The sequence below is a fragment of the Coturnix japonica genome, chromosome 1 (genome assembly GCF_054131305.1).
Source record: "Coturnix japonica strain WE chromosome 1, WE-NBRP24, whole genome shotgun sequence".
Classification (NCBI taxonomy): domain Eukaryota; kingdom Metazoa; phylum Chordata; class Aves; order Galliformes; family Phasianidae; genus Coturnix; species Coturnix japonica.
Genome location: NC_140663.1, coordinates 69,303,609 through 69,330,117, shown reverse-complemented (window position 1 = coordinate 69,330,117; position 26,509 = coordinate 69,303,609). Strand labels below are relative to the sequence as shown.

The 26,509-nt window shown below is 43.0% G+C and overlaps 1 protein-coding gene and 1 long non-coding RNA gene across 21 annotated transcripts in view; one reads left to right on the top strand and one right to left on the bottom strand.

Moving 5' to 3' along the window:
• Window positions 1-26,509, top strand: part of PRR5 (proline rich 5) — a 69,367-nt gene that overhangs the window by 18,025 nt on the left and 24,833 nt on the right. For 12 of the 19 annotated variants that reach the window (XM_015870299.3, XM_015870282.2, XM_085544042.1 and 9 more), the window contains 4 exons: window positions 11,162-11,275; window positions 19,951-20,031; window positions 25,188-25,236; window positions 25,892-25,949. In XM_015870299.3, the coding sequence (XP_015725785.1) occupies window positions 11,172-11,275; window positions 19,951-20,031; window positions 25,188-25,236; window positions 25,892-25,949 (292 nt within the window). In that variant the 5' untranslated portion in view covers window positions 11,162-11,171. Of the gene's footprint in view, window positions 1-11,015; window positions 11,276-19,950; window positions 20,032-25,187; window positions 25,237-25,891; window positions 25,950-26,509 lie in introns of all 19 variants that reach the window. The other 7 variants (XM_015870254.2, XM_085543986.1, XM_015870261.3 and 4 more) reach the window with 2 other exon arrangements.
• LOC146762508 (uncharacterized) lies at window positions 4,027-10,750 on the bottom strand. 2 transcript variants are annotated; one of them, XR_014944970.1, is made up of 3 exons: window positions 10,406-10,543; window positions 10,091-10,211; window positions 4,027-4,682 (listed from the first exon to the last, which is right to left on the bottom strand). It is a non-coding gene; the product is annotated as an uncharacterized LOC146762508 (long non-coding RNA). The 2 variants fall into 2 exon arrangements; XR_014944968.1 differs by lacking the exon at window positions 4,027-4,682 and having other exon boundaries at window positions 8,870-10,211; window positions 10,406-10,750.

Sequence of the window (26,509 nt, the reverse complement as noted above, 5' to 3'; positions counted from 1 at the left end):
TCTATCCGTCTAGCTTTATGCAGCTTAAAAAATGGCTTGCATGAACTTTCTGTTGTGAATCTGCTTACAGCTGAATAAGGGCTATGAGCAAGAAGTATTGAAAATTGTTTTAATTTCTGCTCTCTGAGAGGAGCCTCTAAATAATTCCTTGGGAAGAAAACCTTGAAATAGAGAGTCAGCATGGGTGGTGCAAAAGCTCCAACGTTACCCACCACGGCAGCCATGAGCTGAATGAGTCAGATCCTGCTCACCAAGGGCACAGCCAGACAACCACTGCAGAAGCAGATTACACCACCCCGTTCCCTGTGCACTGAAGTGTGCAAGGAATTCCCAAATGACCTATATGCAATTGATGTATATATAGATAGATATATATATATGTAAGTGTGGGTGGGGTGAGAAGCAGCACCAAACAGCTGCGTAGTAGTAGTATCTTAAACAGCAGCAGCTGTTTCTGCAGAGGTGCTTGGGCACAGCCATCTCAGATTCCTGAATGATCAGTGCTAGAACTGGGTTTGCATTTGAGGGTCGAAGTTTTTGAATCAGAAGGGAAGACATTTTACAGATTTATTGAAATAATGTTCAGTAAACATCAGTCACAAATGGAGAGCTTGTATGGGAGTGTGTGTGTGTGTGTTTATGTGAAAGGAAAGTAAATGTTCTTAATCTGTCCTTGAGGTTGTTCTGTTTTTCTTTAATATTTGTAGACTTCAAAATATTACATACGGCAGTTTCTATTTTTTTAAAGCAACTTTTAAATGTTCTTGGAAAGCAATCACCAGTTTCTTCCTGCAAAAAAGTTTTCTTTCCGATCATATTTAGGAAGTCATTTCCTCTTGGATAATTATTTAGTTTATCACTGAGCTGCAGGAGTTAAACTGCCATTACTTCAGGTTTTTGTTGTTTGGGTTGGTTGTTTTTTTTTTTCTTTTTCTTTTTTTTCTTTTTATGTGATTTTTAAGCCAAGAAGTGTTTTATAAAGGGTTTGCTCTTTAAAACTTCGATTTTGATTTACTGGGCACACTTTCTTCCAAATTTCTATCAACTCCTAAAGGGTGGGAATGCCTACTCCATATAACTCCATTACAGAGGAATAAGGGTAGATTTTGCTACACTGGTTACCATATCTTATTTCAGGCTACCAGGGTAGCATGGTAATGATGCCTCCTGCAGCTCTGCTGGGAAATAAATCATTTTCCCTCATGTTGCACCTGTTTTCCAAGGATTTTCAGGGTGTTTTTACATATTCCTTGAGAAGAAAATTAGGGGCACAAATAGCAGAGAGGGCAACTTGGCAGTTGTGATGGATCTCAGGCCATGAAAAGTGTGCATGCGGGCATTACTCTGAATACCTATGGAAACGCTAAGAGAAGTATCAGAGTATTCCTTGGTTATAACCTATACCCATAGTATTTCAAGTGTGCTCAGGAAATTTCTGCCCCGGCACTTTCATAGAATCATAGAATTACCAAGATTGGAAAAGACCTTGAAGATCATCAAGTCCAATCGCAGTCTAACCAGTACCCTAACTCTAAAAACCCTACACTAAATCATATCCCTAAGTACCACATCCAAACGGCTCTTAAACACATCCAGGGATGGCGATTCAACCACCTCCCTGGGGAGCCTATTCCAGTACCTAAATACCCATTCAGTAAAGAAGTTCTTCCTAATATCCAACCTAAACTTGCCCTGGCGCAACTTGAGGCCATTTCCCCTCGTCCTGTCACTTGTCACTAGTGAGAAGAGACCTGCCCCACTCTCACTGTAAGAACCTTTCAGATACTGGAAGAGGGCGATAAGGTCTCCCCTCAGCCTCCATTTCCCCAGACACTTTGCAGCCTTCTCAAAAGCAAGTACCCACTCCTGCTGTGTAGTAAGTTAGTAATCTACCAACTGATCTGCTATTAAACATGAGTTTTCCCATAAGCACCTCCAAATATTGCTTCTAGGAGGATTCAGTCATTGCAAACAGAACTGAATACCGACCTCACCCTTAACTGACATGGTTTTAATAAAATGCAGCAAAGTCTCCATCTTTGGTTTGTTCACTGTTAAACTTCTTTTTCTTGCTATTGTACATATCTGCATCTCAGAACAAACAATTGCACACTCACGTGGCTTCTGTTCCTAGTACAGAAATTGCATGTTGGTTTTTTTTCGGCTGTAAACTTGTTTATGAAACACTGTGCAATCTGTAACCTTACTGTGATAGACAGGTTGATTGGAGTTCCCACCATGCAAGGCAATCATAGACATAGTGCCTCGAGCAACTCACCAGCACCCTGAGAGAATGTTTGCTAACTGAAGTACCAGTGCTTCATTAACAAACAGTGCCTGCCTACTGTAACCCCGCTTACTTTTTTTCACTGCAAAAGCCGTAACTTCTCACTTGCTGGCAACATACAAGACTTTAAGTGATGCATACAGCTTTAAGAGTAGCATTGTACTCCAATTCGATAATTCAACAGCATGCATTTTTTAACAGCTGTATTTATTACTTACTCTTTTGGTATAATTTAAATGTCTTAGGATTCTGGTTCTGTTGTTGCGGAGACTATAGGAAGCACACATGTAACATTTCAGGACCCCATTAGTTTACATTTGTGAGCCATGGCCATTGTAAATGTTTGTGCATTCGTTTAACTTTCTGGATGTGTACAGTCCCATAGGAGTCAGTGGAAGTATCCTATGCTTCAAATCCAGCATGTGCAGAATTCTTGACATGACAAGCCTAACAACATGGTGATGTATTTGCTGTGCTTAGAAGGAGAGAGAAACCAGTCCTTTTATAATTAGTATAATGAGAAGTTCCTAGTAAAGTTGTAGCTTCGTTTGTGCCTTTTATTTTCCCTCCTCTTTCACTAAAAAGAGGAGAATCTGGCATTATTTTCATTTATTGAGGCAGTAAGAGATGGGAGTGAAATTCATCTCCTCTAATTTTATATATTTACAGCTTGGAATACCTTATCTGTACTTGAATGATTCATGTTACCTTCTCTTTGCAGTCAGAGGAGAGAACAGGCATGTCCTACCTCAGTAGTTTCAAATAGCTTGATAGGATGTGTTGACATAGTAAAGTGCACATAAATGCACAGATATTCAATCTATTGGTGTACCTATCTAACTGTATCTAAAATAAAAGCATTGCCTATGCAACAGCTGGAATCTTACATTTATTACCTTTAGGAATTTGTTGTTGTTGTTGAGCTGAGTTGAGACTTCAACTGTTTCAGCATTTGACTTTGATGAGACAGCAGTTCTTAATAAAATAGTAGAAATATGTAGATAAATGCAAGTGGATACTTGTCATGGTTTCATTCAACATCTTAACTAGGATTTAACACAGCAGCTGTTAACAAAAGTTTAGGCCCTCTCATAGGGAAAGTTGCACAGCATTAAGGATTCATCCTTCAGACATTTAGGATCCTGTACCTTTTTTCATTACCACTGAGTTCTTCAAATAGTGTTGGAAGGCATTTTGCCTTTCCAGAAATTCTTTAGAACATTTGAACCAAGACAATTTTCTGTTGGAAAGGATGGCTGGGAAGCAGTGTGTTACAGTAAAATGAACACAGAAAAATGCTGTCTTATTCCAGCAGAATAAGTTCAGATATGTTTACATTTCAAATGACACGGTAAATTCATGTACTAAACAAAGCAAGAAAACTCAAGTGGAGTCAATGAACCAAAAACCTTGCTTTGAAAAGCTGCTTATGTCAGTCAGAGCTAAAAGTTCGATTCTGGATGCTCTCATTCCTCCAGTTATTCAGCTGAAAAAAAATGGAGTTAATCGCTAAACGACCAATAAAGTGACACATACCACACACACACATATGCGTGCATTTATCTCCTTCTTAACCTGTGTGTTACTTCTTAACGTGTGTGTTAGCTGAGAGCTAATATAGATTGATTTTATGTATGAAGTGATCCAGTCTTCCTTTTTCTGTCCTCTGTTCTTCCAGTCTCCAAAACTAGCTGGCTCCTAGTGCTGCATAGACAAATAAATACTACAGAAAGACAACCTTGTTTGTTGGGTGTTTTATTTTCTTACCTTGAGTTCATCAACCAAATTGGTTAAAAATCGATGCAAAGTGCATCCTTACACATTTTCTAATTACACTCAGCTGTGATTACAGTCCCACCTACCCAGCAGGAGCAAAATATGTTTTTTGCTTAATTTTTCTTCTTCTTGGTTTCATTGGTGATTTGCTTCCTAGAAGGGAGTGCCCCTTTTAGGAGGGAGAGAACTCGGTGGTTTCATGACCTTTTATTTTTACAGCAGAAATGGGTGAACTCACTTGGAATAAATACGAACCGAGCCAAAATGTTGCGTAGGACAGAATTAAATCCAAATCTGACCTTTTCTGAGTTTCAGAATGAAAAGAAAAAGCAGGGGGGAAAGGTTGCCTCCATTTATCTCCTGTCTGGTGTCCTACAGTTTGCAAGTACCAAAATAAAACAGCAGGGACTAAACCTTTATGGATGTGTGTTGTGGCAGGAAACAGATGAAGAGCAAAAATTGAAGGTCTGCTGACAGTGAGCTTGCTCCTGCAGCCTTTGTGCAGGCAGAGCTGCCAGGGCTTTCTCTGGAGGATTTGATGAAGGTGATTGAGGAGCCTGTGTGGCCACTGTTGAGGCTTCCTGGCAGGTCAGAGTTTGTTGCCCTGGTGGTGAATGGGCTGGAACAAGAAAAGCAGTACTTAAGAAAAGCATCAAAGTATTCTGCCCTCCAAGTTCAGTGCTGAGATGTGGGGAATAGGGCAAAAGCGAGATGTAGTGAAGGGGGTGTTTATTAGAGAGGGGCCTGCAATTTCTGTGCCCTCCAAAAATGGAGTGACATGTAGAAGCAATGAGAACAGTTGCCATCCCAGCTGCTTTGCTTTTTGCCTTACTGCCCCTCTCCATGGGGCATTAGTTGCCTCTGGTCAACTGTAAACATGACCAAGGGGTGATATTCAGTCAGGAGGGCACATGTTGCTTCCCAGTGGGCTGCAGCCTTGCTGTTAGGGTCATGGTGGGCCAGGATCCTGGCTGCTATTCCATAATGCTGCCTATCCTGCACAGCACGCTGCTGCCTGGCAGAGGGCACTGGCCTGCAGTTTTATACATATGCATCTGGGCCCACTGGGTTGCAGTGCTTGGGGATGCACTGCTGAGGAGACGTCCCAGCCTGACAGCATTGTTCCTTTGGGTCTTCTGGTGTTGTCAGGCAGCTTTGTGAGCTTGGACTAACATAAGAGAGCTTGTTTTGTAAGAGTGAAGGTGGGCTGATGCTGCTGTTTCTCAGTGAGGCAAAGCTCTGTGCATTCTCCTCTAGTCTTCCCCTCTGCAACTGATGTTTCTTGCCTTGAAAACATCAGCTTGATGGCATTTGGTGCCTGACTACTTCCAAAGGCCAAAATATCTTAAAAGGAACTGAGACCCAGGTTTGAGTGTGGAACTGACCACAACTCCATTCATTAGATGTCTTCAGTTTATCCTCCTTTCCATTGATGTTCCCAAAATAAAGCATTTTTCACAGGAAGAGACTGAAGCAACTGCTGGCTGCAAGCCCAGGACCATTTGGCCTAGGATTTTCTGCATGAAGGAGCCATGCATCCTAGGACTGTGTCCCAGGGCTTTCAGAACTGGGATCCCAGCTCTCTGGCAAAGTGTCTGTGAGCAGTGCTTGAAATATGTCCTTCCAGCTTTCTGTTTAGGAGTTGGGATCTCAGTCTGTGTGGGCTTCCAAGCTGTTGGCCCTATTAGCAGCAAGCCTGATGGCTCAGGCATTTATGTGAGGAAGGCCTTTTGTATCCTTGCTGTTTCCGTGGCCAAGTATCTCAGTCTGCAGGGGCTGTTTCAGCGTGTGTGTATGAAAAGAAGGCACAAGGTCACTATTTTTAAGTTCCTCGTGAAAGCTCTACCGCACTAAACAGTACAGAGTCCACTATTCAGCCAAATGATACAATTTTCTGTTATCTCTAAAAACTGGCTGATTTTCATTTAAAAAAAACATTCTTGTGATCCCAAAGGAGAAGGATCAATTTTCTCTACGAATCCTTTGTACTGAAGACTAGGCTTTTGTGACTTTTACAGGGCTGGGAGTTTTGTTCCAGAGATCTATAGCACCATTAAAGTAACAGCCACACAGTACCAGTGGAGTCAGAGATCCTCTGCATTTGCAGAGCTGTCTCTTGCATTGCTCAGTGCTGGAGTGACCTTCCTGACTTATGCACAGGAGGTGGCAGTAATCTCAAGGCATGCTTCGTGCTTCCAGCTATGCTTGCGTTCTCATACACTAATAGTGAAACCAGGATATCACTTGTAACTAACTGCTGGCCAGCAGTGCAGTTTATTAGGAACTCAGCTAGTTACCAGAGTGGGTTCTTTATCTTGGTGACCTTCCAAGACAATCAGAGCCCTCTTGGAAGACCTTGAATAAAAAAATGTTTGGGTAGAAGAAAAATAGCCCTGCACAGCACACAGTTCCGATCTCCCAGGGTTCACAGATTTGGAAGGTACTGTACCATATATAACTGTAAATGACAGCACTGAGATACTGTAGCTGCTGGATCAAGGTCATGGTGTTCTGGGATCCAATTAAAATTATGCAAGATAAGCAATTTAGGAAAGAATTCACATAGAGTTCAGGAAGAAAAATTGTCATGTGCGTTATGAGCTCAGTTACTTTGTAAGATTAATTTTTCACTATCTCATGATCTTGTAATAAAGTATTTTAAACACTTGATTTGCTTATTGATCAGAACTCTGAAGACCTCAGTTTCTAAATCAAAATTACAAGGCTGACTGCATTTAATGGTCAAGTTGTGTGCTTCCCTTGGAGTTCATATCACTTGTATGATGTATGCTGTTTGCAATGAGTTGTGAATTTGGTGAGTAGGCAACAGTGAAACCTGACATGGGCACATCTGCTCTCTGGAAGCCCACCCCATGCCTGGAGGGGATGTGAATGGAACGCCATACTGGCACAGGTCCTTTAACCGAGAGCATCTGACCATTGTGCTCGTTTAGATTGCAACATTACCTTTAGTTCCCCTAACCTACATGATAATTTAGATACACAGGAGGTGTTTCAGAGGCTTAGGGGGCCCAGTAAGACCAGGTGCCCCCTACAAATCAGTGCTTGGCTGTGATGAGGGCAGTAAAAGAAACAGCCAGTAAAGCTGAGGCTGTCCTATGACCAGTCTCAAAAATGCCAGGCAGAAACTGCCCTTGAGAGTTCCTTTATCTCCAGGGGCTGCAAAATGAGTGGGATGGAGGGAGTAGGGTGTAAACAGACCCTATGTGGTTTTATACTTTCTTTTTTCTCTTTATTCTTTGTTTTCTGACCATAAAGAAGCTTTATGTGGCTACTGTAGCAAAGGAACTGATGAGTCATAAGGTTCATTTTCCCTTCCACTCTTCTTGCTTTTCCTGACAGCTTCATCTCCCTCTGCTCTTCTGTGCTGTGCCTTTAAGAAGGGTGATTTTTCCAAAGCCTGATTCCTGAGCTTTGGCATGTGCTGAGGCATGCCCCGAGTTCTGTGGTGTGCTTTATGAAGAACTGCAATGGGGAGCTTTTTAACTCCTTGCTGCCATAGGTGCACTCTTCCTCTTCGTTCTTTGCTTGCAGAGCTTGCACTGTTCAGGATTGCTGTAAAGATTTCTGTTCTCTTCCCCTGAAGAGAAGGGGAAATATATATATATATATTCTCCAGTTAAAATTTGTATTTCCTTAGTTGCTTTTTATTTGCCAGGGCTGTGCTGAATAGAGGCATGCTGACATGGCAGATTCTCTTCCTCATTATGTCCCCACGCTTGTGCCATTGCTTCTGCAGTGCTAACCTGTCAGCAGAACAGCTGACCCACAGTGGTCACAGCATTGGCAACTTTATTAAGGACTTCATATATTGTGGATTTCCTAGTGTGTTTTCAGCCCCAGCTCCCAACAGGATTGATTCAGGCATTACAGGCACATCAGCAGAGTTACGCTGGGTCATTATACATATACAATATATATTGGTGTCTCTGTGTGTTGTTTGAGGCCTGCAGGCCTCATCTCAGGCAGTGTGGAGACTGAGGGATGTACCACAGTCACCCATGGAGTGTGGGCCCCCATATGAAAGAAAGCAGCTCTGAGTAGAGACAGGCTTGGTTTGATGCTGGGGGAAAGTGTGGGAGCAGGTGCTGCCACTGGGTCTTCCTGCTGCACTGAGGCTTTGTTTAAATCACTTAACCTTTGAGCCGCAGGCTTCTTGCAAGTAAAATGGCATTAGCACAGGGTACTGTGTTCAGACTGTGACAACTTCACAAGTAACTCCAGAGGAGCAGCTGCACTACAGGCCCCACTGAGGAGATCCATCCTGCATCACCCTCTGGCCACCATGGCCCTGCAGCATCCCCTGGGAACTTTGCTGGACCAAGTGCTTCAAGCCCCTGGCTCCCTTGGCATCCCTGCTGCCTGTTCTCTGGGTGGCCCTGCAGTTCACCTCACCTTTCTGCTCTTTACTGGGAATATCGAAGTGCGAATCCTGTGTTCTGTCTTAGTTACCCAGAGCTCTTCGGGCTGAATTAATGAATGCCATGAAGTCAAAAATGTGCCAGGACGTACAGCACAATATAAATGTGAAGTATTGCTTTGTCATTATGGGCGAGGTAACACTTGTTGGGAGTGATTAATTTTATCGTAAGTCAACATTTGATCAGATGGAGTCATAGAAAGGAGCAGGAAGCACAGACCAAGCCTGCCCTCTGCTACTACCATCAGAAATGTTTCAGGAAACTGGAATGCTGCTTTTCCTGTGTGCTGTTTGCTTGATAGATGCTGAGTCTAGTGCTGGCTAGGGATGGGGTAGCATGAAAACAGTCTGGCTGCTGAGCAACATTTCAGCATACAGAGAGAAAAAGATTTATTTTTGTTTTTACAGGACAAGGGAGAATGGATTTAAACTGAGACAGGGGAGGTTTAGGTTAGATATTAGGAGGAAGTTTTTCACACAGAGGATGGTGATACACTGGAACAGGTTGCCCAAGGAGGTTGTGGATGCCCCATCCCTGGAGGCATTCAAGGCCAGGCTGGATGTGGCTCTGGGCAGCCTGGTCTGGTGGTTGGCGACCCTGCACACAGGGGTTGAAACTGGATAATCATTGTGGTCCTTTTCGACCAAGGCCACTCTATGATTCTATGATGATTCTATGATTTTTCTTCTCTTGGGACTCAGTGCTTTATGAGTTAAAAAATTCCAGAGGTTTAATTCAGGATAATAACATTTGCAAGGCCTATCGAATTCACAGCACGTGAGCAGCACAAAAGCAACCAAGCTAGGTGGAAAATGAAATTAGATAGAATCCTATTGCCACAAGTTTGTCTAACTAGTTGTGTCCCTTAAAGGCGTAGGTGCACTTTTATCCAAAGCTTCACCTGAAGCTCAGGCTGAGTCATGCTCCCCTGCTCTTGCTGGCTGTGTTGTCCACAGAAATCGGGTGTCCTTCATCCTCTGTGAACAAAGCAGTGTTCTGCCGTGCCTATTTTTGGTGTCTGATTTGTCTCATTCCTCAGAATACAGCAGTATATTGTTGTGTTTGTTTCCTTTAGTGGCTGTGTACATAGTAGATTGTTGTTTGTTTGTCTGAGGGATTCACACATCTGGAAGAGACCAGGAATAGCAGTGCCTTTGTCCATAAGTCAGATTTGGAGCTGGAGGTCCCTTCCAGAGTGCAGTGATACATGCTGTCTGCTGCAGTGCTCATTTGTGTACTCAGATTTTTGGGTTGGGAAGGGCAATGAGGATTAGCACTGACCCAAACAGTGGATAAAACTAGTGCTACTAGAACTCATGCAAGGTAAAAAGATATTTCAATAACTGATGCAGAGAGGGCAGATCTCATGATATAAAAAACAAACAAACAAACAAACAAAAAAAAAACAAAACACCAAAAAACCAATTCTTCTGTAATAACAGCCTTGAGATACTATCTGAGCACAAAGAAATCCACTTATAGCCTGGATCTAGACAATAAGTTATCACAGATGAAAATAGAAAAGGAGAAAGTAACATCAGTACTGCAGCCCCCTTCTCTGCAAGGGAGCCCTCGCAGCTCTCACCAGATGCTTTGCAGCAACAGGAGCGGTCTTTGCACTGCAACTCACTCTGCTGCAGCCTGCTTACTTTCTGAGGGAGATGTCACAGTTCTGTTGGCTCCTTCCCCTGGGCACAGATCAGAACCTGGAGTGAGAGGCAGCAAACTGAGCGTGGTGGGATCTTGTAGCAGCACAGCCTCAGCGCCAGTGCTGTGCTCTGAGAGATTTCTCCTTTGAAGATAAGGCACCTGGGGCTTCTATAGGAACTTCCTATGCCCCAAGACATGCAGCTGCTACCTTATTCTATGAAGAGACAGAAAGACCAGGCATCAGACTCACCAAAAACTCCTCAAAAGAGCAAAACCACGCTTCCAGTTTCCATCCTGCAGCTGTTCTGCATGTGACCTCTTTTGGTGCCGCGGTACTGTATGTATGTCTGTACGAGTGAGGCAGCGAGAGCACATGAGTGCGGTGTTGTAACATGGCAGGGCACAGGCAGTTATGAAACTTTCCAATAAACTCTCGGTGCGTCAGTATTGGTTGCTTGGGTGTTGGTTTTTTTTTTCACTTTCTTTTTTTTTTTCCCTTCTGTGTGTGTGTGTCTGTTGTCCTCCAGTTTCATTTCCATCACGAAGGCAGAGAGGCGGGCTGAGCAGTGCTGGCAGGGCTGGGCCCCAGGGGAGCGCAGGTCCCGGGGCAGGTGGAGCGCCCCAGGGCTCTGGGCCCTGGCTCTGGGGTGGGAACAGCCCCGTGCTGGGGGCCGCGGGCTATAGGGGCCCCTTCAAAGTGCCTAAGCCGCAGCCAGGAGCTCGGCTTTTGTTTTTTAAAAGGACTGGAGAAATTATTAACCACAGTTCATGACGTCAGAGTTGATCTGATTAAAGGTTTGTTTTCTTGCTGGCAGAGGTGTGCTCCGTAGAGACTGGTTCTCTCTTCTTTTTTTTTTAAGTTTCTTTTTTGAACAGCAAACGGAGGGAACTGCTCGCATTGCTGCTGCTGCTGCTGCTCCAGCTGCGCGTGTGTGTGTGTAAACAGGATGGTGTATCTGTAGCTGCCACGCGCAAACACACATTTGACCATGAGGACTCTTCGCAGGTTGAAGTTCATGAGTTCGCCCAGCCTCAGTGATCTGGGCAAGAGAGAGCAGGCAGCCTTGGATGAGCGGGGGACCCAGCAGCGACGGGCCTGCTCCAACGCTACCTGGAACAGGTAAGCTCCTGCACTGTGTCTTGCCGTCCCCATGCTGCCCCGTGCTGTGCCAAGAAGGCACGGGCAGCCTGGCTTGCTGGCACCCTGCATGGGTGAGAACTAGCTGGGCTCTGCCTTGGTGTATTCCATGGGTATGCACTCCAGCAAAAGACCAGAGCAGCTTGTATTCACCTTGCTGTTAGACTTTCTCTGCAGGCTGACAGCAAGCAGTGCTTCCTGCAGATGGCTCAGCCCCTCCGTTGTGATGGGCAAGGACTCCTTGCAAAGGATCTGACTGCATATAAGTCCTTGAGTCCATCTGGATATTCTCATTCAAAGAGGATTTGGTTTATTTTACTCAAAATTAATATATACAATTACTAGAATTCATATATACACATATATACGTGTATATATATATATATATATATATACACGCACACACACATTCATATATATTAAAAATATTATATATACATTATATTTAATGTGTATATATACAGTTGTTAAAAATCATATATATGTTATTTTTATCCACATGACTGTATTGCTGATGGCTGATGCAGTAAGCAGTTTGTTCAGTGCAAAAAGGTGTTTGTGTTTGTTTCTCTTCGCATGTGTGTTCATGCACGTGCATTTTGGGCACATTGTGTTCTTATATGTTTGAATTTTATTGCTGTTCGGTAAAGACCTTGCAAACATTTGGTCATGAATGAGCCACTGAGCACAGAGATTCAGTGAATGAAGAATGGAGATGAGTATAAGTCTCTAAGTCCTGAGGATTGTGTCACTGCATGGGAAGTTTCACTCACGTTTTATAATTGTCTGGAGGTCACAGGAAGAAAAATGTTGGGGAACTATAGACACGTTTTTAAAGGTATTTCAGTTTTGAGCAATTACAATAAGACTTCAAAATATCACATCTCCCATCCCTGTCACCCATCACTGTGTCTTGTGACAAACGTGAGCGCTGAAACCCTACTGGTGACAGAAGAGGCTGGGTACCTGCCCAGGAAAATTGCTGTTTGAATGTCTCAGAGGTGCTTCCTGTGTTCTGATGGTGGTGGTACTCGGGGAGGAGTCAGCGGGGAGGGGAGGTACTGCCTGGTGTAGGCGGAGGTGTCTGTGAGCAGCCGTGCCACTACTCTGTGTGAACCCTACCCGGCTTTGCTTTCTGCTGGGGCTGCCTTTCCCCATGCATTGGTGGCTGTGCCGTGTGTTCCCACCATTTGGTGGCATGGGCTTTAAGACACCTGGTGCTGCCTTGCAAACCAAGTGGGCATCTCCATGTCTGCACTAGCAACTCTCTGGAACTGCAACAAGCCGTGCAGATGGTGAGCGGGTTGTGCTGCAGGGACAAAGGGAAGGCTCTTTATTTCTGATGCAATAGCACACCCCAACAAAGAGCTAGCATGAACAAATTGCATGTACTGCTGTGTTCTTTGCAGTACTGAGCATGAGATCTTGCTGATCAAGGAAGTCAGGACACACCAGAAGAGTTAGCCCCTCTCGCCAGTCCTGGCTGTGCTATATTGAAATGCACTGTCGGTTCTTGTTTTCTTGGGAGCAGCTGTGCCTGGGCGTGCCGTGCGGGTATCTGCTTTGGAGAAAGGCAGTACTCAGTGTAGTATGAATGGTTTTAGGGAGGGGGAAAGCACAGCCTCATGGCAGGCTCTGCCCCGCGTGGAGCTGGTGGTGTCACGCTTTGAGATGGAGCTAGTCCAAAATGCAGTCACACTGGTGGGACCTTCTGTGGACAACTGCTCAGTCATGGTGGGCCATCTCTGCCAAGGACCTGCAGTCCCTCTTCGGCCATCAGGCTTTGTGTATCTTTCTTTGTGTATCTTTTGTGTTATCTGTATTGGAGAAGAGAAGGTTGCGGGGTGACCTCATTGCAGCCTTTCAGTACCTGAAGGGAACTTACTCCCAGGAGGGGAGTAAACTCTTCGAAAGGGCTGATAATAGCAGGACTAGGGGAAATGGTTTTAAGTTGAAGGAGGGAAGATTTAGGTTGGATGTTAGGGGTAAGTTCTTTACTAGAAGGGTGGTTAGGTCCTGGAACAGGCTGCCCAGTGAGGTTGTGGATGCCCCGTCCTTGGAGGTGTTCAAGACCAGGTTGGACGGGGCCCTGGGCAACCTGATCTAGTAAATGTGTATGTTTGGTGGCCCTGCTAGGCAGGGGGGTTGGAACTACATGATCCTTGAGGTCCCTTCCAACCCGGGTAATTCTGTGATTCTGTGATTCTGTGATCTGCAGCCCGGCTGCCCAGAGACATCCCCTCTGCTGCCTCACAGCCCAGAGACTGCTGCCTTCTGAAATCTAATGACAGGGCTCGCAAGGGGGAATGCAGTGCCTGTTGAAGGCAAGGACAATTTCTTCCTCTGTAATACCTTTCCATGACCTCCAAATGGAAGTGCTGTAAAAATTCTTGGCGCTGCTGGATCATGAGAAATCGGTGATGAGCTGCAAATCAGGCTTTATATCACAGCTTCTTCCGAGCCTGCGTTCCCACGAACCACAGAAGATCAGTGCATCAACTCACAGGTCGCATGTTAACTAGCAACCCGCAGCAACATAGTGGAACAATGCAGTTTCATTACAGCTCACAGAATTTGCATTGGATTAAAATAGCTCAGATTTTTTCACTAGAATTGTCTGCAATTCCTTCCCCCACTCCCCGCCCTCTTCTGCTTCAGGCAAAAGCTGAGGGCTGAGTGCTGACTAAACCAATCGGACCAAGAAACCCAGGGTTTGTAATCCTGGGCTTGCTGCTGGGGCAAATAAAATGCAGCAAGTTTTTCTTTCTCAGCAAGCCAGCACAGACTGCCCAGATAGGGCTGATGCTGTCCAGGCTCTGCTGTGGAAGAACCTCCAGTGGAAGGTGCTTCTGTCTTCTTGCTGTGTGAAAATGGGGAAGTCAAGGGGAGTGTGAAGGAGTAGGAGGTGGTGATGGAAAAGCAAAGAGTACAAACATGAGATGCCTGTTGTGGCAGTGATGCCAGCAGTAAAGCCAAAATGGCATGCAGAATCAGAGTTTTATGGTTTGGGGTAATTTTTATAGGGTTGTAATGTGTGCAATAACTTCCTGTAAAGTAATTTTTACAGTCACAGGAACCACATTTCATCTCCTAATGAAATGTGAGTGGGTTTTTTTTTTTTTCAGATCACGGTGAGGCTTCTCTAGTGGAAAAAACATGCCAGGCCAATTCCATATTCAATAGATATAGTTTTTATGGCAATAGCTACTTCTACTGGGAAAACTTCCTTCTTCCAGTATTTAGTATTTATTTAGCTGACAGTTTCGCAGACCAGCTTACTTTCAGTTGTATGATCTGGTGCATAATTACAGCCTATCCCGCTTTGCAGATTGCTTTACCTTGGCTAGAAACTTGAGAGACATCAGTGGACTAGCAGATGCAATGTTCCTTTGACAAGGACAAAGCCTGTAGAGTTCCAGCTGGACTGAAGCTGTTCTGAAAGTGGGATTGTCCAGGTTGAATTAAGCTAATTCAGAAAAATGAGTGTATCTTCTGGAGCTGGGGTGTCCTCAAGGAGTTTTATCAGGTTAATTATTGCAAATCATCTATTCCAAATACTGTCCAAAGGAAAAGGAGCCCTCAGTCATTTATTCCCTTTCAAAAACATTTTCTCTTAACTCTTTGATGCTAGCAGAGAGTGATCATTTATGTGATATTGTTTATATTCATCAATTTCACCTAAAGAAATTTGCAAACCCTGAATAAAAAGTGCAGTGATATTTTTACACATGCTGCTTGCATATGAACCTAATGACTGCTTCAGAGAACAAAAATCACCTGTATGCTTTGCACAAGTAATATGTTGGGCCACACCACGTGCTTTGCCAGGCAGTCCCAACCTGAGGCTGTGGTCTGGTTGGATCAAACAGGCAGTCACTTATTGCAGTTGTTTCTCAGCTCTGCAGGCAAACTGCTTCTGATCTGATAGAGTCTAATAATCACAGAATTGTAGGGGCTGGAAAGAACCTCTGGAGATCATTTAGTCCACTTCCTCTGCTCAAGCAGGTTCAGTAGGTTACATAGGAAAGTGTCCAGAGTATCTCCAGAGAAAGAGACTCCACGACCTCTCTGAGACATATGATCTGTCACCCTCAAAGTAAAGAAATTTTTCCTCACGTTCAGATGGAACTTCCTGTGTTCCAGTTCATGTCCATTGTCCTTTATTCTCTTGCTGAGCCATGCTAAATAGAGCCTGGCCCATCCATTTGACTCTCACCTTTTAGATATTTATAAATATTGGTAAGATCTCAGTCTCCTCCAGACTGAGCAGTGCCAGGGCTCTCAGCCTTTCCTCCTGGAGATGCTCCAGACTCCTAGTGTTCTTTGTGATTCTCTGTGAGACTCTCTCTCAAAATTCCCTGTCTTTGTTGGGGAGCCCAAACCTGGACACAGTATTTCAGATGTAGACTCACCAGGGTAGAGTAGAAGGAAAGGATCACCTCCCTTGACCTGCTTGTCACACTCTTTTTAATGCATTGACCTTTGCAATGGATGCCATTGACCTTCCTAGCCACAAGGGCACACTGGTGGCTCCTGGTCAACCTGTTATCCACCAGCACATCCAGGTCCTTCTCCGCAGAGCTCCTTTCCAGCAGGTCTGTTCCTATCCTGTTGTGATGTGTGCATTTACTCCTCCTGAGGTCTAGACTCTACACTTGCTCTGGTTGAACCTCACCAGATTCCTCTGCACCCAATTCTCCAGCATGTCCAAGTCTCACTGAATGGCAGCACAGCCTTCTAGTGTATCAGCCACTCATTCCAGATTCATAATCAGCAAACCTGCTGAGCATGCACTCTATCCCTTCATCCACGTCGCTGATGAAGATAATTGAAGAAGACCAGGCTGAGTACCGACCCTTGGGAAATACTGATTGCCACAGGCCTCCAAACAGACTCTGTGCCACTGATTTCAACCCTCTGAGCAATGTTGGTTAGCTTGTTCTCGGTCCACCTCACTGTCCATTCATCTGTCCCACACTTGAAGCTTACATATGAGGTTGTTATGGGAGACAGAGAACAGTGTTTTGATCACTGGTTTTTCCTTTTTGGATTCTTAAAAATGACAGGGGGTATTTGAGGGCTGGAGTAGCTGGCAGTGGGGCAAAAGGCAGTGGTGGTGTCTGGGTGCTCAGCTAGTGACTCAAACAAAGTGTGTGTGTTGGTGATAGTGAGCTGCATGGGCAAGGGCTTTCTATCAGGTATAAATCAGAAAAATAAGCCCCACCCTCCCTGCATTGGCACTTATACTATTAGGGTGGCTGAGAGTGTCAACAGTGAGTGTCAAACACAAAGAGATTTGCATCTTCCATATCCCTCCATGTTAATGTAAACAGTGGGGAAGCCAGGGCTGAGTGCTGCAGCTCTTGGTCTAGTTTGCCCCCCGGGTCCTGCTAGTTGAGGAGCTGGCATATGAATTAATACTGTACTCTCCAAAAATGCAATAGTTCTGTAACCCAGAGATTTGTGTTCTCTTGCAGTATGGTGGCATGTTTCACATGCTTACTGCTCGGGTGCACAGTGTCTTCCAGTCCCCTTCTCTACTAGAAGATACTGATTGGGTTCTGCATGAAACTGCTCGTTTCCTTAAACTGGAGAAAGCACAGTAATGCAGGACTAGGAGGTTGTGTGGGCAGTTATGTGGAAAATGCGTCCATTGGTGCAACATAGCAAACCAGAAACATTCCTAACCCTGGGCTTAAAATCATATGGGGTCTTGTCTTGATTGGAGATTACAGCCTTATTTGGTACCGAGTATAGGTAGCTTGGGAACAGACCCATTTTTTGTTTTCTTTTAGGCTCTGTGCTTCTTGTCATCTGTGCTGCTTTCTTCTTCACCTTGAGCACACATTTACATGCACTTCAGCTCCAGGGATGGTGTTCACAGTAATATCAGTGCATGAGTACACCCATTATTAACTTTCATAATGTAAAAGAGTTAAAGAAGGCAGTTTACAAAGCATTTCCAATTTAGCATAATCATTAAAATGTAAGTTTAATTATGTACATCATGACTTAAACCTCAATGGAGGTTGGTTGCAGGCACAAGTGATCCACCCACCTCAAGCATCTTGCAGAACTCTTGTGTGTAAGCAGCAGCTCAGGCTTTCTTTGCACCAAGAGGTTGTACTGATCTGACTAAACCCTTTTAAACAATCACTCATTAAGGAAACCATAGCATTACTTTAAGCACAGTTGGATTTGCTGGCTTTTTTTTTTTTTTTTTTCCCATTAGCTTACATTTACCGAAAGGATTTATTACGGCTTTTTATTACTCTGACACCAGCTTACACGATCAATAGCATTCCTCTTTCTCTGACTCCTCTGTATTATGCTGAGCAAACATTGAGGGGCAGACCACGGGGGTGTGCCCACACTGTTATTGCATCTCTGCATCCTGCATGAATGCACTGCTGGTTGGGATGGGAAGGCAGGGCAGCAGGGCCAAGATTTGTCCTGTGGGTTAGGCAGCCATCCCTCACTGCAAGGAGGATCCCAGGCAGATGGAAATGTCATCACTAGGATGTTTATAGGTGCTTGCAACTCATAGTTCTCATTAAAAAACCTTTCTCTGTGTTATTTCTCTGAGGGATTATGATGGACCTGCTAGGCTGGAAAGAGTAAACCTCCCTCTCGTTTAGAAAAGTGCCAGAGAGAAAGCGAGAGCATACTGGCTTCTAGGAGAGAGGTTTAGTCATTCCTCTCTGCAGAAGGATGGCAGGAACTGCAAAGTTCATTTCCGAATCAGAAGAGCGTGTAAAGACTGCTTGTTTTATTCACTACATTAATTGTGCTTTGCATATTACTCATAATATTAAAATACCCGAGTCACCTCGCTATATACTGGAGACATTTAGCTGCCAATTTTCAGATAGTTGTAAATGGAATGTGATTGCTTGAGCCAGCCAAAATAAACTGGGTTAGATTATCATGTATGTCTGTGTCTGTGCACATAAGTGCATGGGGGAAAAGGGTGGCTGCTGCGTGTGTGGGTGTGCTTAGCACCAAGAGAGAGAAGACAATAGCAGTTCCTATTTGGATCTCCTTGTGCATTTCTCCCCGTGTGTTGTATCCTTCAGCTGCCATTTTTGATGTCCTTTACCCACAGATGAATGCAACTGAGCTTCTCTTTGCTGTTTGGTGTTGTTGGGTCTCCAGTCCTATCTGCCAGCTCGCTCCTCTGCTTCCAGGAAGCATTAGAAGGGCTTGTTTTATTGTGGACCTGAGGAAGTTTGATGTGGGTCTCTGCGATTCCCACTAACCCTCTGCATCTTCTTCTAAGCAGAAAATACCACAAGCCGTGACACTGCAGTGATCCCTTGGCCTTGCAGGATGCTGTTGAATGCACCTGGAAATCCTCCTGAGACCAGTGAGAATCAGGTTGTCTCTGTCTGGAGACCTTATGCGAGAACTCACTTCATCTCTTTGTCACTAGATAGGGCAGTCTGAAATCCTCATACCTCCTGGCTAGACAAATCTGTGTGCCTGTCAAGTAAAGGCTGAACTCAGCCTTAATGGGGTTGCTTGAAGGTGGTCCTTCCATCCCAGCTGAAACCTTAAAGCCCTTGGTATTTTGAGGATTTTAGCTCCATGCTTAAATGTGGCAAAAACTGCCAAGCATCTACAAGAGTGGGGATTAGCTAACAGATGGGAAGACTGTATCAGTGTTCTTTTCTTTTGGAATCAAAGATGAAGTCTGCTGTGAAGCAGTAAATAGATGGAATTGGGATGGGAAAGGGAAGGAGACTTCTACCTTCCTTCTGCTTGTACTGGAACAGGCTTGGTCTCATCTTTCACTAGCAATTCTTTACCTTTGCCCTCAGACCTCAGCTCAGTGATTTAGACTGATGTGTCATCACACTAATTGCATTCTGTGTTTCAGGAGCATTTCAGGGCTTCATCCTGAAGCACTTGAACTCATTTCAGTAACCTTTTGAGGTGTGGTCTTGTTAAATTCGTGGGTTTGGTAAGCATCTCTGCCACGCATGTGGATTGCTCTGTAAAATGTGCAACACTTTGCAGGGGTTTGTCATTCAGCATCTTAGTATTTGTGGGGATGGTGGCCATGTGCTCCACTTACAGACAGTGCTGGAGATGTGGCTTTCTGTTGAGCTAGAGAATTCTGCCTCTCTCAATCATAGCTTCACTTGTGGCTCATTACAGAAGAAAATCACCACCAATAAGAAACATCTGCTTCGGAACAGTTACATACATCACTGAAAATGAAAAGGGAGCATTGCTGTAGGACAGATGGTTAGCATGTAGTTCCGTTTGTTGCTGTCTGCCTCAGAAACTCTCCACCTGCTGTTCTTTTTATGCAGCCTTGGTTTGCCTTTAGCTGGAGCAAGAGCACAAATTTTTGAGAACCAGAACAATGTTCTGTAATGGCTACTGCTGTAAACACTGCCCCTTTTCTATCGCTCCATTCTTGAAAACGAACGAGAGATAGATTAAATTGCCTCAAAATTTATAGTTGTGTAGTGTTTCTGCCTTTTATATGTTATAAAGAGCTAATCGTTTTTGAGATTCCAATAACCCTGCTCTAATAAATGAATGCTTTATTCGTGAATTAAGTTTCAGGTTCAGTGTCCAGACTTGACAAATGCTGGTTTGCTAATGCAAATATTCTGGTGCTAATGACTCCTCCTGTCCTCTTTCAGTATCCACAATGGAGTAATAGCCGTGTTCCAGCGTAAGGGTCTCCCCGATCATGAACTTTACAACCTCAATGAAGGAGTCAGGTAAGTGACTCAGCTCTACACAAGGTGTTATTAGCTGGCATGCACAGTACAATTTGCTAGGACTTGCAGTTGAAATCTTCTACAGAAATATTGTGGGTTGTTTTTTTGTCTAGTTTTGTTTTCTTTTCTTTTTTCCCCAGTAGTCATTGCAGTCAGTACAATCCATTGAGGATTGGCTGAATAGATGTGCTGATGTGCAGCACCTTGATGTGTAGAGACAGCTGGGTTCCTCCTTCTGTAGAGGGCAGGCTGAGTTATGGGGAGAATGGATCATTTCTGAATCTTGTTATGTTGGTTTGAAACTAAGGAAAAACCAGGTTCCCGTCCTGAGCGCATAGCAATGCAGCTCTGTACCACTGCAATTATACTTTCTGTTGGTGCTGAGCCTATCTCTAAGGTGCTTCCTTTGCATCCACGAAGGATGTAAAACCTCCAAGCACTCGATGCAACAGGACAAGGGAAGACATTGTGCCTAGGAGTTCCTTCCATCTAGCTTCTCCTTCTGTGTGAACTGAATGTGCTCTAGATGCTATAAAGCTGTCTTTTCAGCAGAGCGAACTGAGTAACACAACTTAAGGCTCCTGTTTCTCCCTCATGCTGTGCTGATACTGTTTGCAATAGACTAAATACAGACTAGTGAAGCGTGTAATGTTGTAGGCTGTTGGGTTTTTCTTTGTATAAAGAAAAGGTGAAAATCACATCATTTTAGTCATTTAAGTTTTTGTTACAAAGAAAAATCTACCAACCCATTAGCTAATAACATGGATTTGCAACATCTATTATTATTTACTAAACTCAGTCTCACTGACAAGAGCAAGGTAGGACATTTCCTTTTAGAAACGCATCCCATTGCTTTGAAGAGTAAGCAATGGAAAACAAGCTGCATTTACAAAAGACAGACAGCTTATTGTATTCCCTCTCTGCCTTCAGATAAATCCTCAATGACTCCCTATCACTTCATAATTATTCCTGTTCTGTCTGTGCACCATGGTGTGACAATACCTATAGAATATCCAGAAAATGCTGGCCCAGTCTGGATAATTGTGGGAGTATCTTCAAAGAAGTCCAGGCAGATTGCACTTGGCCAGTGAGCTCTCTCTTTTTTCCTCTTTCTTTGTCTTTCTGAAATTAAAATAAACTTATTCTTCAGTTATTTCTTATTTCACTGGGGAGAAAATGACATTCAGAGAATAGATTTTGTAGGATGGCTGTCAGTTAGCATGATCCATCAATCATTTTGAGTTGGTTATTGGAATAATGGTTGATCATTACTGTAAGTGAAGCTAGGATTCTCCAGCTTCATCTGAATGACAGAAAATGGTTGTTCTGGGCTGAGATTTCCCAGTCCATTGCACTTGCCTCGGGATGCTTGTCTGCTGGTGAGGAACAGAAGAGGAAAAGGAAATTATCCGCTGATGAGACAAGTATAATCTTGCATGGACCAATAAACAGAAGTAAAATAGCTGTTACCTGTTGAGCAGTACTCAGATTTTGCATTCATTCACCTGAGTGTAGGCCCTGTGATACTTGCTAATACAGCTGTGTTTAACTGTAACATCAGAGGCAACAGAACAGGCAAGCTGACTACAAAAGACTGTTGTTTTTTGTCCCCAGTTTGTGATGGATTATGCTGCTGCATGATAGGCCCATTTCCTTTGTTAGCGTAAGAATAATACTGCTGCATTGTCATCTTGGCTGATCATTCAGCTTTGCTGTTTTGGGAGGAACTACGTCTGGTGACTCACACATGAACTGACGGACAAAATATTATAAAATCTAACCAATATAGAAAGGTGCTGCCAGAAACAAGACATCAGCAGCATCACTTGCGATGTGAGTGAATGTGTAATGGCTTGCAGCATGGCTTTTGTGGCTGGTTCACACAGTTGTGTCCCTGCCCCAGGTATTTGATCCCCAGCAGATAAAATCCAGCCCCTAGAGAGAATCATGTTCAGTAAATGTATGACCTTCTCCTTATAGCCTGGAAAGCAAGAGCAGGTTACTTAAAGGAGCCTAGAGGTTGTTTCCTCTCACTTCTACTCAGCTTGAACATCCTTTTAATTCATTGCCAAATTCCACCCTTTCTCTCAGTGATTGCTTGGACTTCTTGGTGAAGCTTCTTGGTGTGTGTCCTGCATGCAGTTCATTCATATGGAATTCTAAGATGAGAAAACAGCAAATGGACTAAGAGTACAGAAAGCTCTGTCTGTAGAAGAAAGCATGATAGTGGTATTTTTTGAGCCTGTTTGTATACACGTCCAGATGTGGCCTCTTTCTTGAAGCTGCACTCCTGCTGGTTTCTTCATTGTACTGCTGATCACAGTTATTAACTTTGTGAGACCTCCTGACTTGCAACTCAGACCTTTCTCTTCAGTTAAATTTAGCTCAAACCATAACAAAGAAACTACCAACTTCAAAAATACAAAAAGAATCTGAGTTACTACTACTGGTATTTAATTCAAAATGCTTTATTTTGGTTAATACTAGTATTCAGTGTAAAAATATCTAGTTCATAAATATGACCTCAAAACTGGGACAAGCCTGTGTTTGCCTTAAGACTGTTTTAGATGCATTTGCCTAAGAAGTACATAAACAAAATGAAACACATCACCATTACTTCCACGGAGCAAAATTTGAGTATGGGAGTGTTTGGATTATCATTAACCTAGTGTCCATAAGCTTTTTCAGCATCTACTGAATGGTAAAATCAGGTTTTTTTTTGACACTCTAATTGGAGTAGATTCTGGAATATTTTCATAGTTAAACCTTGAATACCCAATTGACTCACAGACCAAGTGTTAATATTTGAGCACTTTCATTACACCTGTGATGTCTGTGCACCTTCATTTTGACTCAGGAATGTCACAGTGTTCAATTACCAGGTATCATGTACATGGGCAAATACTTACATATAGCTTCCTAGGCTGAATACACATGTACAGTCTTTATACTCTGATTATTTATGTGCTGATTGCTTAATAAGGATCAATGGGTACGAGTCTGCACAGTCTCACTTACTAAAGTAAGGGAAATGCAAAGGAAGCACAATATCCTGTGTTAAGATGAAGCCACATTTATAGCTCCCTTTTTTTTGAGTTTGAAGATAATGGTTTGGTGCAAACACAGCACGTTTTGGTGGTGTTTCCTCTTTTGTAGCAAAAGTTCAAATCCAGTAAAATCACATCCTTATATTTGCTACATATAATCTAATTGCTATGAAAGTTGTAATCAGTTATAATACTGTCTTAGACTGAGTAATGTTTCAAGAGAATCTCAAAACGAACCAAGGAATCAGCAACAGGAAGATAAAAAAAGACAGGAGCTATTTTAGTGTATTTTATGCACATTTTTACTATCAAATTAATTTATGAAGTCATTAAACAGGCAATGAAAGTCTGATAATAGTGATGTACAAGCATCATAAAACTGCATAATGACTGTCAGCAAAATCAGATGCACTTGAATTCTTCTGTCTGGTCAGTGATCTCGTATAGCTTTAACCAGTTTTTTACCTGGATTCCACTATGACATCCACTTATCTAGATAAATTTACTCAGCAATCTGAATTTTCCAGCTTTTGACAGATGACAACCTAATTGATTTTTGTTAAAGGAAATTAAATTAAGATTGAAGAATAAAGAGCAAGCAATATCTTCTGTCCAGTTTTGTTGTGGATCTCTTAAATGAATGTGGTGCTGAGAACTTCAAACAGCAGCGCTCTGTTGTGGCCTGAGGGCCTCACTGTTTCACTAGAAATTAATTAAGCAGTGTGAAGTGTCTGTATTATTAGGGATTCAAAGGGCAAGACGCATTAATTGTGCTGTCAATTTTTCTACCCTGTAACCAGAGGTGTTAATGTAACTGTGCTGCTGATTAGTGTCAAGCAGTCCAGGTGCATATAGTCATAGAATCATAAAATCACCAAGTTTGGAAAAGACCTACAAGGTCAGCTAGTACAACTGTCTACATACCACCAATATTTCTCACTAAACCATGTCCCTCAGTACAATATCTAAACATTCTTTGAAGTCCTCCAGCACCATCAGCTGCATTTAACTCCATTCACCACCACTCTCTGGGCCCAGCCCTCCAGCCAGTTATTTACCTAGCAGAGTGTACATGTCCAAGCCATGGGCTTGTCAAAAGCCTTGCCGAAGTCTAGGTAGACCACATCAACAGCCTTTCTCTCAGCTACCAGACAGGTCACTCGATCATAGAAGGACATCAAGCTGGTCAAGCAGGACCTGCTCTTCATGAATCCATGCTGGCTAGGCCTAATGGCCCTGTTGTTCTGCACATGCCATGTGATCTCCCTCAAGATGATCTGCTCCATAACCTTCCTTGGCACTGAGATCACACTGGCTGCTGGCCTGTAGTTCCCTGGATCTATTTTGGCGATTATTGTAGATGGGAGTCACACTGCTAATAGAAAATTGTTACTAGTTATAATAATTTAATTACTTATTTCTTTATTAAAGATGTAACCCAAAGGGGTGGATGATAACTTGCTACCAAATGTGTAATTACATAACTACACAAGTGATCAAAGCATTGAGTTGCCTAGGGGATGTGGGTCTTTAGATTTTGACTTGATTTTTAGATCATGACCCCTTTCAGAAAACTCGCCATATTTCATACTTGTAACAAAACCTGCAGAACATCATCTTGTCTCAGGTTTCTCTCTGAACATTTTGTCATGGCTCTTTTTGGAGAGTTAAACAGAACAGATTATCTGGCTGTGAGCACACCTCAGCTCTGTTATGTGCCTGTTTGTTGGCTCAACCACGTTGACAGAAAGCCAAGACTTCTCCCACATTTGCAATGCCAGACACCAGTCCAACCCTGGCACAGAAGGAGAACAGCTCAGGCATTTTAAAATAGAGTTAGATGTAGGATGGAATGCATCCTCTTTCAGTTTCTTATCATATGTGTTCATGCAATGAACCGTCTAAAAGAACAGCAGGTATTTTGCACCTCGCAGAAAAGCTGGTTGAGCGTCTTAGTGTTGTTGGCCCTGTTTGTTAGAATTTTAGTTAATCATTATTGACAGGCTGTATGAAAATATTTTGTTATTAGTATCTTCCCTTTTTCCATACAGCATGCAGCTAATACAGTTTGTTGATTACAGAGGTCCTTTTCTTATTCGTTTTATACAGGCAGTTATTGAAAACAGAACTGGGATCCTTCTTCACTGAATATTTACAGGTAGGTGTGTGCTTTCTTTCATTTAAATCAGATTTATTTTTTAATTTAGTACTGAGCAAAATCCTTTCACCTGCTCTAAATGCCAGTATGGAGTCACTTGAAACCATTTAGAGATTTCCATCGACTTCTCTGTTGTTATTTATGAGTAAGTGAGATCTGGGGTTCATATACACATTTAGATAGTGAAGGCCCAGTGCTTGTAGTAGCCTTGTGCAGTCAGTGTTTTTGTACGGCACTACCATCTTTCAGTAGATTTCAGACATTCACGTGTAACTTAAAATTTAAATTCCTGAATAAAGCAACTAATTTCATTGTAAGTATAGTTCCTAGAAAAGACAGTTTAGTCATAGGTACCTATTGTCTATTGAAGCAGTATTCCTTTACAAGACAGAATATATGCAGTGTGAGTCAGCAACTTGAATTCAAGGAGCACTTTGCACTGCACAGAGTGGGTGCTGCGTCCTGCAAGCAGTAGGAGACTGGAGCATTATTTGAAATGTGTCCCAAGCAAGTTGGACATGGCAAGAAAAGTCCTCCTGTATTTGATCATCAAAATGAAACCTTGTCTACTGTCAGAAACTAAGAAAAATCAAAGTATGAAATATGGTGGCTAGAGGGAAGTATACAGTTGAGTAACTTTATATTTTATTTACAGAATCAGCTGCTCACAAAAGGCATGGTGATCCTAAGAGACAAGATCCGGTTTTATGAAGGTATCTTTAATTTTAGTATAGCTATCTATATCTGTCAGAGGAGTTTTAACAATGCATCCTGAAGGCAGCTCAGTTCTTTCTGCAAATTCCCTTGTACTGTGGATTAAGAGGATTCAGTCTATTCCTCCATTATGTTGTTCTGACGTACGATGTTGTTCCCATTGACCTTCATCAGGGAGAAGTGACCACCCAGAGCAGCTAGAGTAAAGAATTAATACCTCGGATGTAGGCACTTCTTTCTCCAATTACTGTCTACTCAGCATTAAAGAAAAGAGGAAAGACTGAATGATGTGTTTTAATAAACAAAAATCTAAACTTTGGGATGCAAATTAGATGAAGCACCTGTCAAAATGCAGAGCAATGCTGTGGGTTGCTTTAAGAGTTGTTTTGGATTCATGCTTACATAAATGAGGTCAGATGCTGTCTCTTTTTCACTGTCAAGGCTCCATTTATCTGCCTGCACCTACTGGAGGTGTCACCTTGTGGAAGTAAACATCAAGGTAGTTTCTTTTATGTTTGGAACAGTCAAGTCCAAATTTAAAATAGAAGAATACAGAGGC